This window comes from Panthera leo, chromosome A3 (genome assembly GCF_018350215.1).
Source record: "Panthera leo isolate Ple1 chromosome A3, P.leo_Ple1_pat1.1, whole genome shotgun sequence".
In the NCBI taxonomy this organism is placed as follows: Eukaryota; Metazoa; Chordata; class Mammalia; order Carnivora; family Felidae; genus Panthera; species Panthera leo.
In genome coordinates, this window is record NC_056681.1 from 72,531,011 (window position 1) to 72,547,203 (window position 16,193).

Here is a 16,193-nt window from a genome sequence, read left to right on the forward strand (position 1 = left end):
AATCCATGCGACCAACAGAGCCTGAAATGTTTACTGTTTGAAACTTTACAGAGAATATTTGTCTACCTCTGGCCTAAAATAAGAGCTCTTATTTGTTTCTAATTTTACAGACATGAAACTCTTTTTTTAATAGCATTTATTTTGGCAATTTTTACTTCGTTAAGGTAGACATGATTTTTTAAAAATACCAACTATCGTGTGAGTTCAAGAATGGCAAATAAGTTGAATGATCACATGTTCACATGTCATTTTGTCCTAAATAAAATGTGGGTGTATTTAAAATAACCATACTGATTTTATTAGGAGATTCACAAATAGGCTCTGAAACACCAGAGTGGGAGTCTGAAAAATGTTTGAGCAACAGTACCATTGTTGAAATACACATACAGGCTCCCAAGGGATCATTCTTTTAAATCAAAAATTGGTTAGCTTATCTTTATTGCCTACTCTACCTTCTTTTAAGGTTGATTCTGAATAAAAATGTCTATATGATTCTAAAACAGCTGGAAAAATAAATTAAACATGACCTGGAGTCATGGAGTACAAAAGAAGTTGTTTGATAGAACTTTGTTTTTAACATCTGAGTTCTGCTGGTGTTAAACATATAATCCTAAATTTAGTTGAACTATCTGAGAAACTTTTAATAAATATTTCATAGTTTAAAAAACATGTTATATTTCACAGACTGTTCTGTGAAGATAGTCACATTTAAGTGCTCAGGCAACATAAATACTTTGGCTAACCTCCAGCCACTGAGCAAAATAAAAAAAAAAAAAAACTTGACCAATAGAGAAATTCATATCAACTTACCAGTGCTATTACTGACCTTGCTTTCCCCCACAACTTTCTATTCTGCTAATTTCAAATGTATAGTATAGGAAAGTCATAAAAATAATATGACTCATTCATCTCTTCATCTTGATTCACCAATTTTTAGCATTTTACCATTTACAAGTTTTACTGCTTTCTCTCCTCCCTCCCTCACTTCCTTCATCTTGTTTCACCAGTTCTCTCTCTTTTTTTAAAGTTTATTTATTTGAGAGAGAGAGAGAGCAGAGACAGAGATAGAGACAGAGACAGAGAAAATCCCAAGCAGGCCCCACTCCACCAGCACAGAGCCCAATGCAGAGCTTGATCTCACAACCCTGAGATCATGACCTGAACCAAAATCAAGAGTCGGAGGCTCAGCCAACTGAGCCACCCAGGTGTTCCCTTGATTTACCAGTTCCCTTGATCTTCATCTTGATTCACCAATTTTTAAAATTTTTGCCACACTTGCTGTTCCCTCTCCTCCCTCCCTCTCTACCCTCCTTCCTTCCTTCTTTCCTTCCTTCCTACTTTCCTTCCTTCCTTCCTTGCTTCCTTCCTTCCTTCCTTCCTTCTAAAATTATTCCTTCCTTTTTTCTTTTGCTGAGTCATGTGAGAATAAGTTGTGGACATCATGACACTTTACCCCTAAATATTTTAGCACGCCTAACCTAAGAACATTATTTCAGGATTTTCAGGATTTTCCAAGTGACAATGCTTTTTTACTTTTGTTATCTTTGTGATTGATGATACCATTTTACATTGTATGTATGTATGTGTGAGAGTACATATTTTATTATCCTTGGGTAATTACCTAGGAGTGGAATTGCTGGATCTGTGGAAAGGGTGTTTAACTTGTGAGAAATTGCTCATTTGTTTTTAGAGCAACTGTATCATTCCCATAATCAATGTTTGAGAATTTCGGTTGCTCTATATCCACACAAACACTTGACTTTCCCAGTCTTTTACATTTTAACCATTCTGATGTGTTTGTAGTGGTATTACATTATGGCTTCATTTGCGTCTGCCTTATGATTGAAGATGTTTATAATATTTTCATGGACTTGTTGCATTTATACACTTTTTTTTTCTGGATGCTGTGTCTATTTTTAAGTGTTTTGCCCATAGGGGTGGCGTGGGTGGCTCAAGCAGTTAAACATCTGACTTTGGCTCAGGTCATGATCTCACAGTTCATAGGTTTGAGCCCCACATTTGAGCCTGCTTTAGAGACTGTCTCCGTCTCTCTCTCTGCCCCTCCCCTGCTTGCACTCTGTCTCTCTCTCTCTCAAAAAATAATAAACATTTGAGAAAAAATTTAAAAAATGGTTAGCCCATAAAAATGCAAACCTTTTTGTTTTAGAATAATTTTTGATTTACAGAAAAATTGCAAAGATTTTGTTCCCTTATGCCCTTGCACCTAGTTTCTCCTATTATTAATATCTTATATTAGCCTGGTACATTTATTATAATTGATGAAATATTACTACATTATTATTAACAAAAGTCCATATTTTATTAAAATTTCCTTAGGTTTTGCCTTTTTGTGTTTCAGAATCTCATCTAGGATATCAGATTACATTTAGTTATTATATATTTTTATTTTTATTTATTTATTTTTAATGTTTATTTATTTTTGAGAGACAGCATGAACAGGGAATGGGCAGAGAGACAGGGAGACACAGAATTTGAAGCAGGCTCCAGGCTCCAAGCTGTCAGCACAGAGCCTGATGCAGGGCTTGAACTCACAAACTGTGAGATCATGACCTGAGCCAAAGTCGGATGTCTAACCAAATGAGCCACCCAGATGCCCCTATAATTACATCTCTTTAATAGCTCCTCATGGTTATGACAGCTTCTCAGACTTTTTTTGTTTTTGATGACCTTGACAGTTTTGAGGAGTACACATCAGGTATTTTGTAAAATGCCCCTTAATTGGGATTTGTCTGATGTTTTTCTTTTGTTTAGACTGGGATTATGGGTTTCAGGGAGGAAAACCACATAGGTAAAGTGCCATTTCATCATATCCCATCAAGAGTACATACTATCAACATGACTTATCACTGTTGATGTTGACCTTAATAACCTGGCTGGTGGAATGTTTGTCAGGTTTATTACATTTTATTTTTTTCAAAATGCATTTTGTATTTTTGACATTTATACATCTTTCTAAAGTAATGTGTTTCTAAAACATTATAGCTTACTGTAATACTCCTAACTTCATTGTGTCCTTCAGTATAAATATAAAACAGTTTAACCAAGTTAAATTTTGATGCTCTCCAACTTCCTTTTTCTTTAATAAGCCATTATGAATGCCAATTCTGTGCCAACCTTGTGTGCCATAACAGTGACCACAAGTAGTCTATGTTCTCAAAAAAACTCATTGTTCAGGGAGTGCCTGGAGAGGTAAAGAGAAAATTGCAATGTAGTGTGATGTATGCTGTAATAGAGGAAATTTCAGGATGCTCTGGAGGTATGCCACATCTTATTGGTGTGTCAGGGGAGGCTTTCTAGAGGAATCAGTTCTAAGCAGAGGCATGAATGAAAAGGAACTAGCCAGGTAAAGCTGGAGAGAGGATAAAGAAGAGTTCCAGGCCAAGAAAGTGACTTCTTGCTCAAAGACCAATAAGTGAGAAACCATTGTATGAATTGGATAGTCAGGTAGTTTATGAGGATTCAAGCCCAAGGCAAGCTGATTAGTGAGAATGTTGGCTGGAGAGATGAAGGGAGTCCAGAGCACAAAAACATTACAGGTCACATTAAAGAGTTTGGACCAGTGCTTGTCTGTAGGGAGTGGGGATGGGGAAGGTCAGTGCTGTCTCCACCGTTTCAAAATTTGTAGTTTTTTGCTTCTAATGTAATCATGGCCAAGCATTTTTTAAAAGTGACCTAATGTTGTTTAGGTTATTTTTATTTCTCCTTTATATTAAAGTTTGAGTGTTAAAATTATTTTTAAAATTGTGTATGTAGACCCTTTATTTTCTCTAGGGATTAGCTTTCAGAATAATGAGGGGATGATGATGAAAATTATTTGTTATATAAAATTTTGCCAAATAAAGTTGACAACTACTGCTGTAGACTATGCTGAAGTCAATGAAGAGTGTCTGTAAGCATTTAAGCAGGGAGTAACATGATCAGATCTGCATTTTGGGAAGATCCTTCTGGCTGTAATGTGGAGAACAGATTGGAAGGAGCCATCTGGGAATCTGGAGACCAGCTGGATGGCTACTGTAGGAACTCAGGTGAGAAATGATGGTGGCCTTCATGAAGTAAGATATTGGTCATGGCGATATAAAGAACATAAGGATTTTTCCCTTCTGGATTCTGTAAAGAGTTGGCTTTATTTTCCAGTATATTTGCTTTCCAGACCAAAAGAATGTTTTAAATTTCAAGCATCCTGAAAACTAATGGGGAAATATTTTACAGCAGAGACATTCCCCATATTTCTCAAGTTATATCAATAGTGAAATGTTTAAGATCCCAGACCTTGGAGAAACTGCTTGCTTTCTCTAGGCCACAATTTCTTCATCAGCACAATAGGGGTATTAATTTTGCCTACCGTGCTGTAATTCAATAAGCATAGATATTGTCTTCACCCACTCATTACACCAGCCCTGACTCTAGCCAAAAATAATTTCAAGATCAAATTGCACAGTTATCTTTCAAGTAGTGGTATTGAATTTTTACTCAGCTACATGGTCACAATTTGCTCCATTTGGGATAAATTTTAGACAATTCTAGGATTGGAATGGCTGACCACGATCAGTGAGCATAGAAAAGAGTGAAACTTATCTGTGGGCACCAGGCTTTAACCTGATGGCAGATGTCTTTGTAATTTGTTTTTGTCCTTTGAGGCCATGGAAAAGGACTTCCAAGGATTTGTGAATGAGGAAATAAGAATGTCCTCTGAAAATAAACTGTAGGATCATAGCAGAAAAATGTATAATTACATGAAAGAAACAGACTGATTTGAGCCAGCAAAATACCAATAACCTGACTGATAATATATTATAGATCTAAAGATATCAGTCAAAAAGGTATTGATTGGCCTTTAATTCTTAGATAAAGAAACATATAAGCAAAACCGGCAGTACTCATCCAAGTGCAAAGTAAAGGAAAAGTCTTAGCTTGAATGTGTCTGGTTCTGATGGAGATGGATGCAGGGGTGACAGCCAATGGATTACTGAGGATTTTGATTCTGTTTGTAATATAATTTCAGCTGAGATTGATGCTGTAACAGTTATTATAAGTAGTTCTTATTATTTCTTCTCTTCTTTTTCCCTGGGAATAGGACCCTTTACTTTTCACTGGGCACAAATTCACCCAGAATAAGGACTATACTTCCTAGCTTCCTTTAAAACTAGGTGTGGCCATATTGCCAAGTACTTGTCTATGAGATACAAGCTGAATGGTGTGTACAATTTTCAATAACTTTGTTTTTTATATAGAAAAGGCATGCTTTCCTCTATTTTCTCTTTCTTCCTTTTGGTTAGAAGGTGTATGTGATGGCTGGAGATTAAGCAGCTATCTTGAACCATGATGTTGAAACCATGTGTTGAGGATGGCAGAACAAGATAGAGGAAGCCTGGGTATCTGGTAATGGTGGATTTGCTATATAAGTCTTGGATTGTTGAATCTGGACTTATGAGAGATCATAACTTGCTCAAGTATACCTTGTTCAAGCTACTGATATTTAGGGAGTTCTACTCCTTATAGCTGAACCTAATTCTAACTAATACAGATGCCTCAGACTCAGTATTAATTTCCTTTTGGTGCTACGATGAATTATCACTCTTCCCAATGTCTTTGAATAGTGCAAATTTGTTCTCTTGCAGTTCTGGAGGTCAGGAATCCACAATGAGTCTTACTGGGCTGGAATCGAAGTGTCAGCAATGCTGTATTTTTCCTAGAGGCTTCAGAGGGAAATGCATTTCCTTGCCCTTCCAGAGGTCCTTCTTCACTGATTTCTAGATCATTCACTTAAAAGGACTTAATCAAAGAGGGATCCCTGGCTGGCTCAGTCAGAGTGTATGACTCTTGATCTTGAGGTTGTATGTTTGAGCCTCATGTTGGGGGTAGCGATTACTCAAAAATAAAATCTTTTTCTTTTAAAAAGGACTTTATCAAAGGTATGTGATGTAATCTTGTCTCTTGGGAGATAATTTAATAGACACTAAGGTTGTTTTATTTTTAAAATAATTACTAATAATACTCTGACATTGTAATAATAAATACAGCCTAATTTTAGTTAATTAATGAAATAAGTGAATAAAACATGGTAAAATTGAAATCAGGGTGCTTTTTAAACAAATGATCCTAATGTAACACTTAAGCAAAATGGTTACCTGTGATCATTATCAGCAGATAAGATGATAGACATATTAATTACTGTAAGAAACCTGAAGATTCTTTCAAGAATATTAAGGTGATTTAGAGTTAAGCAGATTCTTTTCATCAAGTACATTAAGCAGATTGGGGCAAACATTTCCCCAGGGTGTAATAATCTCCAAAACTTTCTCTGCCACACAATGAAATGACCACAACTTAATATTTAGTGTTTCCAGTGCCTTCCCTTACATAAGACAAATTAAAGCATAAAGTAGGAAAAACAAGCTAGATTTATTGAGACAACCCTGGATCATTACTTCCTGGAAGGTGGGAGGTCAGATTTATTCTTACTTCTGAACCACCTGGTTCAAACATTTATTCTATGTCCACAGATTGGAACGCCCTTCTTGTTGACCTAGTAAACACCTCTTTATTCTCCAAGATTCATATTAAATATCACTTTCTCTGTGAAGGCTTCCTTGACCCTAAGGGTATATTGACCCTTCCCAACTTCTGTGCTACCATTGCACACTTTGTAGTTTTTGTAGATGTCCTTTCTGTTATATGCAAGCTTCTTGAGGGCAGGGATATAAATATATATGAAAATTTAGTTTACTTAATATTGCACTTACTTTAATACTATACTGGGCACTATTCCAAACATTCCATAAATATTCAGTCATTTCATTCCCATAACTGTCCCATGAGGTATATTATTACCCCCATTTTATAAATGAGGAACCTGAAGTATAACATTAAGTAATTTAACTTTATTCATCTCTATTTCACTACTACCTAAAGCTGATGTTTTGCATAGGTTAGGCATTCATTCATTCAATAAATAGTTATCCAATACTCCATATATCTCAGGTACTCTTCTAGGTGCTAGGATACAGCAGTGAATGAAAGTGACATAAACCCTTCCCTTGTGGAACTCATAATCTGGTTGGTAGATATAAGAAAAAAAAAAGTGGGGAGGGTAAGTAAAATAAATCTATGTTTTGGTAGATGGCAATAAATTTTACAGGAAAAAAATAAAACAGGGAGGTACTTAGGGGTTGCAATTTTATTTTGTTTTATTTTTAGCTTATAAACAATGGAGATTTATTTCTCACAGTTCTGGAGGCTGGAAGTCTAAGATGAGGAGTCTGAAGATTCAGTGGGGAGAGTGGTGGTGGTGGGATGGTGAGGGCCTACTTCCTGGTTCATAGCTGGGGCCTCACATGGTGGAAGGGCTGGGGGTCATGATTTGTGTGTGTGTGTTATATATATATATATATATATATATATATATATATATATAGTTTTATTATAAGGAATTGGCTCACATGATTATGGGGCAGAGAAGTTCCAAGATCTGCAGTTGGAAAGCTGGAGATGTAGCAGACCAGTAGTATAGTTCCAGCCTGAGTCTGAAAGCCTGAGAACCAGGAGAGCTGATGATGCAAGTTCCAGTCCAAGGGCAGAAGACAAGTTCCACAGTCAGGCAGGCAAAGTTCCTTGTTACTCCAGCCTTTTTGTTCTATTCAGGTCTTTAATTAATAGGATGAGGCCCCTCCATATTTGGTAGGCCAGTCTGCTTAGTCAATCTACTGATTCAGATGTTCATCTCATTCAGAACCATCCTCACAGATACATCCGGAATAACATGTGACCAAACGCCTGGGCATCCTGGGGTCTAGTCAAGTTGATACATAAATGGACAATCACAGAGGGTAAACAGGGAAGGGCTCACTGAGAAGGTAACATCTGAGGAAGGGAGATGAACGAGTCATGTCTGAAGGAAGAACATCCCAGGAACAGTGAATACAAAGGTCTGGGGGTCCCTGGAAAGGCCAAGGAACAGCAAAAGATGGGGAGAATGCTGCCTGAATGAGGCAGGCAAGGAAGGAAAAAGCAAGGGATGAAGTTGGAGAGGGAATGAACAGGAAACAAAGCATGTAGGACTTTAAAGGAGTTTTAGGAATTAAGCTTTTACTAAAAGCATCATTGGAGTGTTTTTGAGCAGAGGAGTGACCTTCTTTGATTTGTGTTTTATCAGTATCACTCTGGCTTCTGCGCTGAGTAGGGTCTGAATAGTGTCAAAGATGGAAGCTGGAGACAGTTGGGAAGCTCCTGCAACTAATTTAGGTGAGTGATAGCAGTGGTAGTAGTAGAAATAGTGAGAAGTGGCCACATTCTGGACACATGTTGAAGGTTAAGCTGACAGATCAGATCTGGAGTGTGACAGAAAGAGAGGCATCAAGGATCAAAACCTCAAGGTTTTGGCTTGAGAAACTGGGGAAGAGTAGAAGAGAAACCGTTTGGTGGTAGGGTGGCAGGAAGATATCATGAGTTCAGTTTTGGACTTGTTAAATTTGAGATGTCTATTAATCATCCCAGTGGAGATATTAAAGAGGCAGCTGGATATGTGAGCCTGGAGTTCAGGGAATGCAGGCTGGACACAGCTACAATAAATGGTATTTAAAGCCATGAGACTGGATGAGACCAAATAAGTGAGTGAAGATAGAAAGGGGAAGAGGTCCAAGGACTGGATCTTGGAATACTTCAAGTTTTGGATATCAAAAAGATGAAGAGAATCTAACAAAGAAGACTGGAAAGAACTGCCAGGGAGATAAGAGGAAAACTAGGTTAAGTCAGCTTCCAAAGCCAGGTGGAAAAGTGACTCAAGAATGAGAGGGTGATCATATTCTGCTCATTGATCAATTAAGGTGAAGATGGAGACTTGGCCATTGGATATTGCCACAGGGAAGTCAAGGTGACCTTGATAAGGGCAGTTTAATTGAAGCAGATTGGATAAATATCTGATTGGATTAGGTTTAAGAGAAAATGGGAAGATATTAGAGATGGTGAATATAGACAACCTGTAGGAAGAAAGAAATGAGAGTAGTAGCTGGAGGAAGAAGTTGGGGTTAAGAGAAGGTTTTTCAAAGGTGGGAGAAATAATGTCTGTAAGTTGATGGAAAAGATCCAGTAAAAAGAAAGAATTGAGAAGATAATTACTAGAGTGATCTCCTTGAGTAGGTGAGAGTAAGTGGTATCTAGTGTACAAGGAGAGAAAGTGGCCTTTTCTAGGGGCACAAAGTGCTTACTTCCATAGGAAAGAAACCCAGGATGTGGCACTGATGCGGGTAGTGGGTGTTTGTGGGGGCTCTCTTCTGATTCATTCTATTTTCTTAGTGAAATCAAAAGCAAGGCCATCGACAGGGAATGAAAATGGGCGGTGAGTGGGTATGTGAGGTTTGCAGAACAGAGAAGGTATAAAATATATCCTGGGTGAGTGGGAGACTAAAAGGACTAGGGAAACAGTTTGATTGCTGGCAGCATTAAGGGTCTATTTGAGATTTATGATCATAATTCAAGTGGGATCTCTCAGCATAGTTTGGTTCTTTGCCAGCCACATTTAGCATGCACAGAAGGCACTATGGGAAACAGTACCTTTAATAAGGGTCATTATTTTTTGTTTTTGTTTTTGAGAGAGAGAAAGAGAGAGAGAGCATGTGAGCAGGGGAGAGGGGCTGAGGAGCAGAGGAAGAGAGAGAATCTTAAGCAGGCTCCATGCTAAGTGCAGAGCCTGACTCAGGGCTTGATCCCATGACCCTGGGATCATGACCTGAGCCAAAGTCAAGAGTCAGACGCTCAAATGATTGAGCCATGCGGGAGCCCCAAGGGTCATTGTTTAATCAAGTGAGTATCTCGAAGTGTCATAGGGGTCAAGGGAGCTGAGGGCACATGTAATGTAATATAAATGAATTTAATCTGAGTAAAAAAAGAATGCATGCATGTGTGAATGAATTGTTCCCCATTTTTAGAAATAATTTCTTTCTTGCTTTTATTTTTTTTAAGTTTATTTGTTTTGAGAGAGAGAGAGAAAGAGAGCACTTGCAAGCAGGGGAGGAGCAGAGAGAGAGGGAGAAAGAGAATCAGAAGAAGCCTGAAGTGGGGCTCCATCTCACCAGCCTTGAGATCATGACCTGAGCCAAAATTAGTCAGATGCGTAACTGACTGAGCCACCCAGGTGCCTGTCCCCATTTGGAATGTTTTTTCTCTTCTATCCATCGATTTATCATACGTGATTTTTTAAAAAAAATTTTTAAACGTTTATTCATTTTGAGAGACAGAGAGAGACAAAGCATGAGCAGGGGAGGGGCAGAGAGAGAGGGAGACACAGAATCTAAAGCAGGCTCCAGGCTCTGAGCTGTCAGCACAGAGCCTGACGTGGGGCTCCAACTCACGGATGTGAGATCATGACCTGAGCTGAAGTTGGACGTTCAACCGAGTGAGCCATGCAAGCGCCCCTTTTTTTTTTCTTTTAAGTTCATTTATTTATTTTGAGAGAGGGTGCACACATTCAAGTGGGAGAGACGGGGAGAGAGAGAGTCCCAAGCAGGCTCCTACTGTCAATGCACAGTCCGGTACAGGGCTCGAACTCGTGGCCCGAAAGATCATGACCTGAGCTGAAATCAAGAGTCAGACGCTCAACCGACTGAGTCACCCAGGCGCCCCTAACACACTTGATTCTTAATGGCCCATGTAAGAACTGTACAGTCCAGAAACCAGGCATGGGGTTAAGTTAGTAAACATGTTGGATGAGAATAATTGAAGAGGGGCAGATATTATGTCATAGGTCATGGTGAAGAGGGATTTTGTTACTTAAGTTTTCCCTTAGATTGTTTAGAATTCATCTTCTATTCAAATATTAGTTTATTCTGGCAGCAAAACACTGTCCTCTGGTAAATGCTAGAGAGTGACTCACAGAAGTTTCCACAAACATATGTTGTTTTTTTTGTTTTGTTTTGTTTTGTTTTTCCTTTTTCTTTTTGGCCAGAACTCAGCATCTTTATAAGTGCCTGAAAAATGTTTGGAATCCTCATTAGGAGTGTATATCAAGAGGCATGATGGTGAGGGGACTCTTATTTCCTTTGGGTCCCTGTTTGCCTCCAATTTTGTAGCCAGCAGGCAGAAACGAGGCAAATATTAGTACCTGTCTGTGACTAGGGAAAAAGTGTTTATAATGCTTCCTTTAATCTGAGCTCAGGGTCAGAGAGAACCAAGGTACAAGTCCAACCAGCCTTTCTTAGCAACCTACCACACTGACAAACTCATCATTGTCCTCTCCCTAGATTTTAAATATGGCACAAAATAAATGTTCTTTCTCCTTCACTTTATATATGTAGTATGGCCCCTCCCTGACCAAAGCCTTGTTATTCTTTTTTTTTTGATATCAATTTCTTTATTATAAACAATTATTCAAAAGATATATGTATTATACCAATTATTTAAACATTTCTCTTTGTTGTTGTTGCTTGAACATTTCCTTTTTTTTTTTAATATGAAATTTATTGTCAAATTGGTTTCCATACAACACCCAGTGCTCATCCCAACATGGTCAGAGACCTTGGTGACTATGGAGTGTGTATGTGCACTATATTAAAACTAGTGGCCTAAAAATAGTTGTGTACAAGTCGAAGATGCAACGTTGGTCGAAATTTAGGCTTGCCAGCCCTAGAACTCTTAGCCTGGGAGAATGGCAAGCATATCTTTCCCTGTTAGCTGGAAATCCTAACCAAGGGAGAATCCAAAGGAACCCAATACACAGGCACTTCTAGTCACAACAGTGGTTCTCTACAGGGACAGTCCCATCATTTAGGAGGTGTTCTGGGAATCATGGGTACATTTGTGATTGAATGTGAAGGCATGCTAACTGGTATTTGGTGGCTAGGAGCCAGGATTGACAGATGTGTGGGACAGTTCCATAGAACAAAGAGATTATCCTGCCTGTCTTTCACATGTCCTTCAGGGCAATGATGTGGGTGAAAAACCTATTTATAGTTATTTGAACATAGACCCTAACTCTAATTTTATTTCTTCTTTATGTCGCACATAGAACATTTATGTTAATTTTAAGAAGGTTTTTCTGTGTGATGGTAGGTTGTATCACAGATGAATTTCATTTCAGGACAGTGAAGGAGGTGTTTCGTTATAAAAAGGGATAGGGGTCTTTTATGATTGACAACTACCGTTCTATTTTTTTGAGTTTATTTATTTACTTTGAGAGAAAGGGAGAGGGAGGAGCAGGGTGAGAGGGAGAGAGAGAGAAACATGAGATCATGACCTGAGCTGAAGTCAGATGCTTAACTGACTGAGCCATTGAGGCATCCTAACAACTACTGTTCTAGATATTTGATTGTGCCTTATCTTTTCCATGGCAAATTCACAAATTATCTACAATCTCATCCAATCTTAGGCATAAGCGGTAGGGAGGCATCAATCTCAGGAGCCCACATTTAAATCTTAAAGTATGAAGAATCTCAGTTGGGGGCTGCTTCCATCTGCCTTACCCCATATTAGAAAGAAATTAAAGATAGGAACAGCCAAGATTTCTTGTGGAAAAGGAAATCATAGTGAAGTTATGTGAGGATGGGAGAGTCTGGGGTTAGACATCAAATTAGGTGGATATGTTTGCCAGGGGCGGAGATCATGCTTTCTCTGTCTTCTAGCCTTCCACCTCCAAACTCTACCCATCCTAGATAAACACACACAACCCACTGCTGTTCCTGAAAATGTAAAGTGCATGTCCCTGTTCCTCCATACACACTGCAAACAGACTTCCTTTGTTCTCAGGATGTGTGCTGGACAGTAGAAGGTTTACACGAAAACATGCCATCCACCAAGCTCCAGACATTCCATTTGAATGAAGGTGCCAAGTGAAAGGTTTGGAAAGATCTTCAAAAGAAGATCCAGAGAGGTAAAGTGTTCATTAATCAGGACCCTACAATTATAAGGATCTGAGGCCTTTTCCCATCATTAGGTTGAAGCAGCTGCAAATAATCACAGTGGGAAAAAGCAGTGCATGACACCATGATGTTATATGCTTAAAATTGCAGTGGGAAATGGCAAAGTGACTTTTTTAAAGACAGAAACAGACTAAAAGGGAGGTTTTAGAGACCAACCAAAGAGAAGGCTTGATCTTCAAAACTTAGAAAATTATGGGATATTTTCTGCTGTTGAGCATAATGTGAGATCTCAGCAAGTAAAAGAATTGACTGAGAAATACGTGTTGTTTTTCTCCAGACTGGATATGTGTCTCTCATGAATCTCTGCAAGATCCCTTACAGTGGACTTGTGGTTTGGAACAAATAGGTAGTGAATTAGGCTGAGGTATGGAGACAAAGGACATGATGGAGGAAAGTCATATGGTTAAGAGGAGGGCAAGCTTCATGGGTATGTAACCTGTGTTTACAACGGCTCCACACTTGGTTTGATGCCCTGCTGTCACCATTTTGAAATTATTAACAATTTTTGAACAGGGGCCCCACATTTTCATTTTATACTGGGCCCTTCAAATTATGTAACCAGTTCTGGTGAAGAGAGAGAACCTCTAAATCTCTCTCAGAGGATTTGGTTCAAATCCAAGCTCCACCAGTAGCTAGCTTTATGATCTTGGGCTACTTATTCAACCTCTTAATCTGTAAAATAGGAGCCATAATGGTACCATCTCCTAAATAGGTAGAAGATGAACAGAAGACTAAAGAAAGACTAAAAGAAACAATATGTTGTGAAGACAAAAAAAAAAAAGCAATATGACAGTATTCAGTCGATATTATTAGTGTTATTATTAATGACAAAGATCTGGAGGACATTGCAAAGGCACCAAGGCACCAAGCAGTGCTGGGGTAGAATTGTTTTCTAAACTCATTCTTTCTAACACATTGTGTTCTGGTTGTGTGTGTATTGATGTCACCATCCCTGTGGCAAGACAGGCCAAGATAATTTTCTTAATTGCAGGCTTCACTGACACATTTTGTGCCAGAACCAAAGGAGAGTAGGTGTTATTTCAGATCTGTGAATCATCACACACACTCCTTCATCACATATTTCTTATAGATTTAAAGAGTTTAACTCTAACCAAGATAATGGAGACATTATTTTAGAATGTAGAAATACGCCCATATAAAGGCAACTTGCTATTGAAAATACTTCCTTCGCTGTGTGGGCCTGCCAAGTCATTTTATTTGCCATACAGTTATTTAATGCAATGTTCTCAACCAAAGGAGGTGCAAGTCAAAAAAAAATCACCAGACCCATTTTGCTAGGACTACAAATTAATTATTACCTTGTCATGAGTAAATTGATTGTATTGTATTAGAATATAGTTTGGGCTGAGTGAGGAATGAAATGTGGAAGTAAGGCCAAGTGGAAGCATTTTCTTCCATTTGACTGAATACCCCCTATTAATTCCTTGCTTATTACTATAATTAAAAGTAGTCTTTGGCAGTATGTGCCCTTTTAAAATTATTTCTGAAGTTTAGAACAAATTTTTTAAATGTGAAATGGATTTTTTAAAAAAAGGTTTTAATGTATTAAATATGTCACGAGTATTCCAGTTAGTGGAAATACCTCGGCTACCATATTGTGATAAGGAACTTTCCTCCAAAGAGTTGAGTCATAATTCTGAAAGAAAACTCTCCAGTTGCTAGGAAGACAAAATTGCCCATGTGATATGGGAAGTGAATTCTTTCTCCCAACCAAGGCTAGTTCCATGGTTACATGTGAAGGTAAAATTGCTCTCCCATCACTTTCTAAACATTTTAACTTTGGGCTTTACTCCATCATTCAACATAATCTGATAAATGCAGCATTATGGATTTGGAGATGACTCTCCCTAATTTTGTATACTACTTAAAAAAATGTTTTTATTATAGTAGAACTATATAACATAAAATTTACCATCACAGCCATTTTTAAAAAATATTTATTTAAGTAATCTCCACAGCCAATATGGGGTTCAAACTCACAACCCTGAGATCAAGAGTCGCATAATCTACCAAATGAGCCAGCCAGGGCCCCCCAGTCACAACCACTTTTAAGTGTATAGTTTCAGTGGCGTTAAGTACATTCACATGTATTGTGTTTATTTAGGGGACTTCAGTGCCTAAATCTGCCAAATCGTTGCCACTTGTAAATTGACACTTAGAAAAGGAAGTGACAGACTTGAAATTGACAGTTGAGTGCACCTTTGCAATTTATGAGAGAGCACCCCACACCAGGCAAGGGTGGGTGCAACTCAGGGCTCAAGAAACAAGAGGGGACCAGGACAGAGGTTTTTGGAGATTACAGATGGGTTGACCTCTGTCCTGAGGTAGGTTAGAAATAGTGAATTTAGTGCTGTCCTTGGTCCTTTGTAAATCTTCCCAACAAATTACAAGATTGCCTTGCCTCCTCAGATATTTGCCTTTATAAATTTTTCCCCCCTAACTTTATTTATTTATTTTGAGAGAGAGAAAGAACATTCACATTCGAGAAAGGGAGGGGTGGAGAGAGAGGGAGAGAGAATCCCAAGCAGGCTCCCTGCTGTTAGCACAGAGCCCAATGTTCATAAACCTGGGAGATCATGACTTGAGCTGAAACCAAGAGGCGGACACTTAACTGACTGAGCCTCCCAGGTGCTCCTAAATTGTTTCTTTTTATCCCCATAGTTTTATTTTTTCCCTCTATTGGTTTTCTATCCCACATAAACTACTGTCTTTCATTTTAATAAAGCAGAGAAACCAAACCAACCAACTAAACAAACCCTCTCTTGTCAAAATCCTCCTTTGTTAGCCCCACATTCTTCTTATTTTTTATGTGTGTTTTTTTTTCCTTTCAAAGCTATATAAGCCAATATGGACGTGGTTTAAAGCATCAAATTATATTCCAAGGCATTTGACAAAAAACAACAGTTTCTGCCTTTCTCCTGCTTCTTACTCCCCAAGAAACAGCCACTTTCCACTCTTGTAATAATATATATTTTTTAAAAATTCATCTTCACAGCTCCAAATCATACTCTTGTTCAAAATTTTCCAGCTTTGGCTTTTAGGAGCTCTTTCAGAATGGCTCATGTGTCACTTTTGTTATCTGAGCGCTTCCTCACTTTCTGGCACTATACTTAATTTTCTCCAAGCTCATCTTGTATTTTCCTTGCCTGAGCCCTAGAATCCGCCATCTCTCCAAGTAGCTCTGGTTCCTTCTACTGGAGAATGGTTTTTAGAAACCAAGCTCTGAGGGCGCCTGGGTGGCTC

At 38.4% G+C, this 16,193-nt stretch overlaps 1 protein-coding gene across 6 annotated transcripts in view; it reads left to right on the top strand.

The window, feature by feature from the left end:
• Nucleotides 1–16,193, top strand: part of ACYP2 (acylphosphatase 2) — a 278,791-nt gene that overhangs the window by 33,169 nt on the left and 229,429 nt on the right. For 2 of the 6 annotated variants that reach the window (XM_042932275.1, XM_042932274.1), the window contains exon 2: nt 12,757–12,880. The exons of 3 other annotated variants lie outside the window; for them this stretch is intronic. In XM_042932275.1, the coding sequence (XP_042788209.1) occupies nt 12,827–12,880 (54 nt within the window). In that variant the 5' untranslated portion in view covers nt 12,757–12,826. Of the gene's footprint in view, nt 1–3,993; nt 4,047–12,756; nt 12,881–16,193 lie in introns of those variants that run through there. One more of the 6 variants, XM_042932276.1, reaches the window with a different exon arrangement.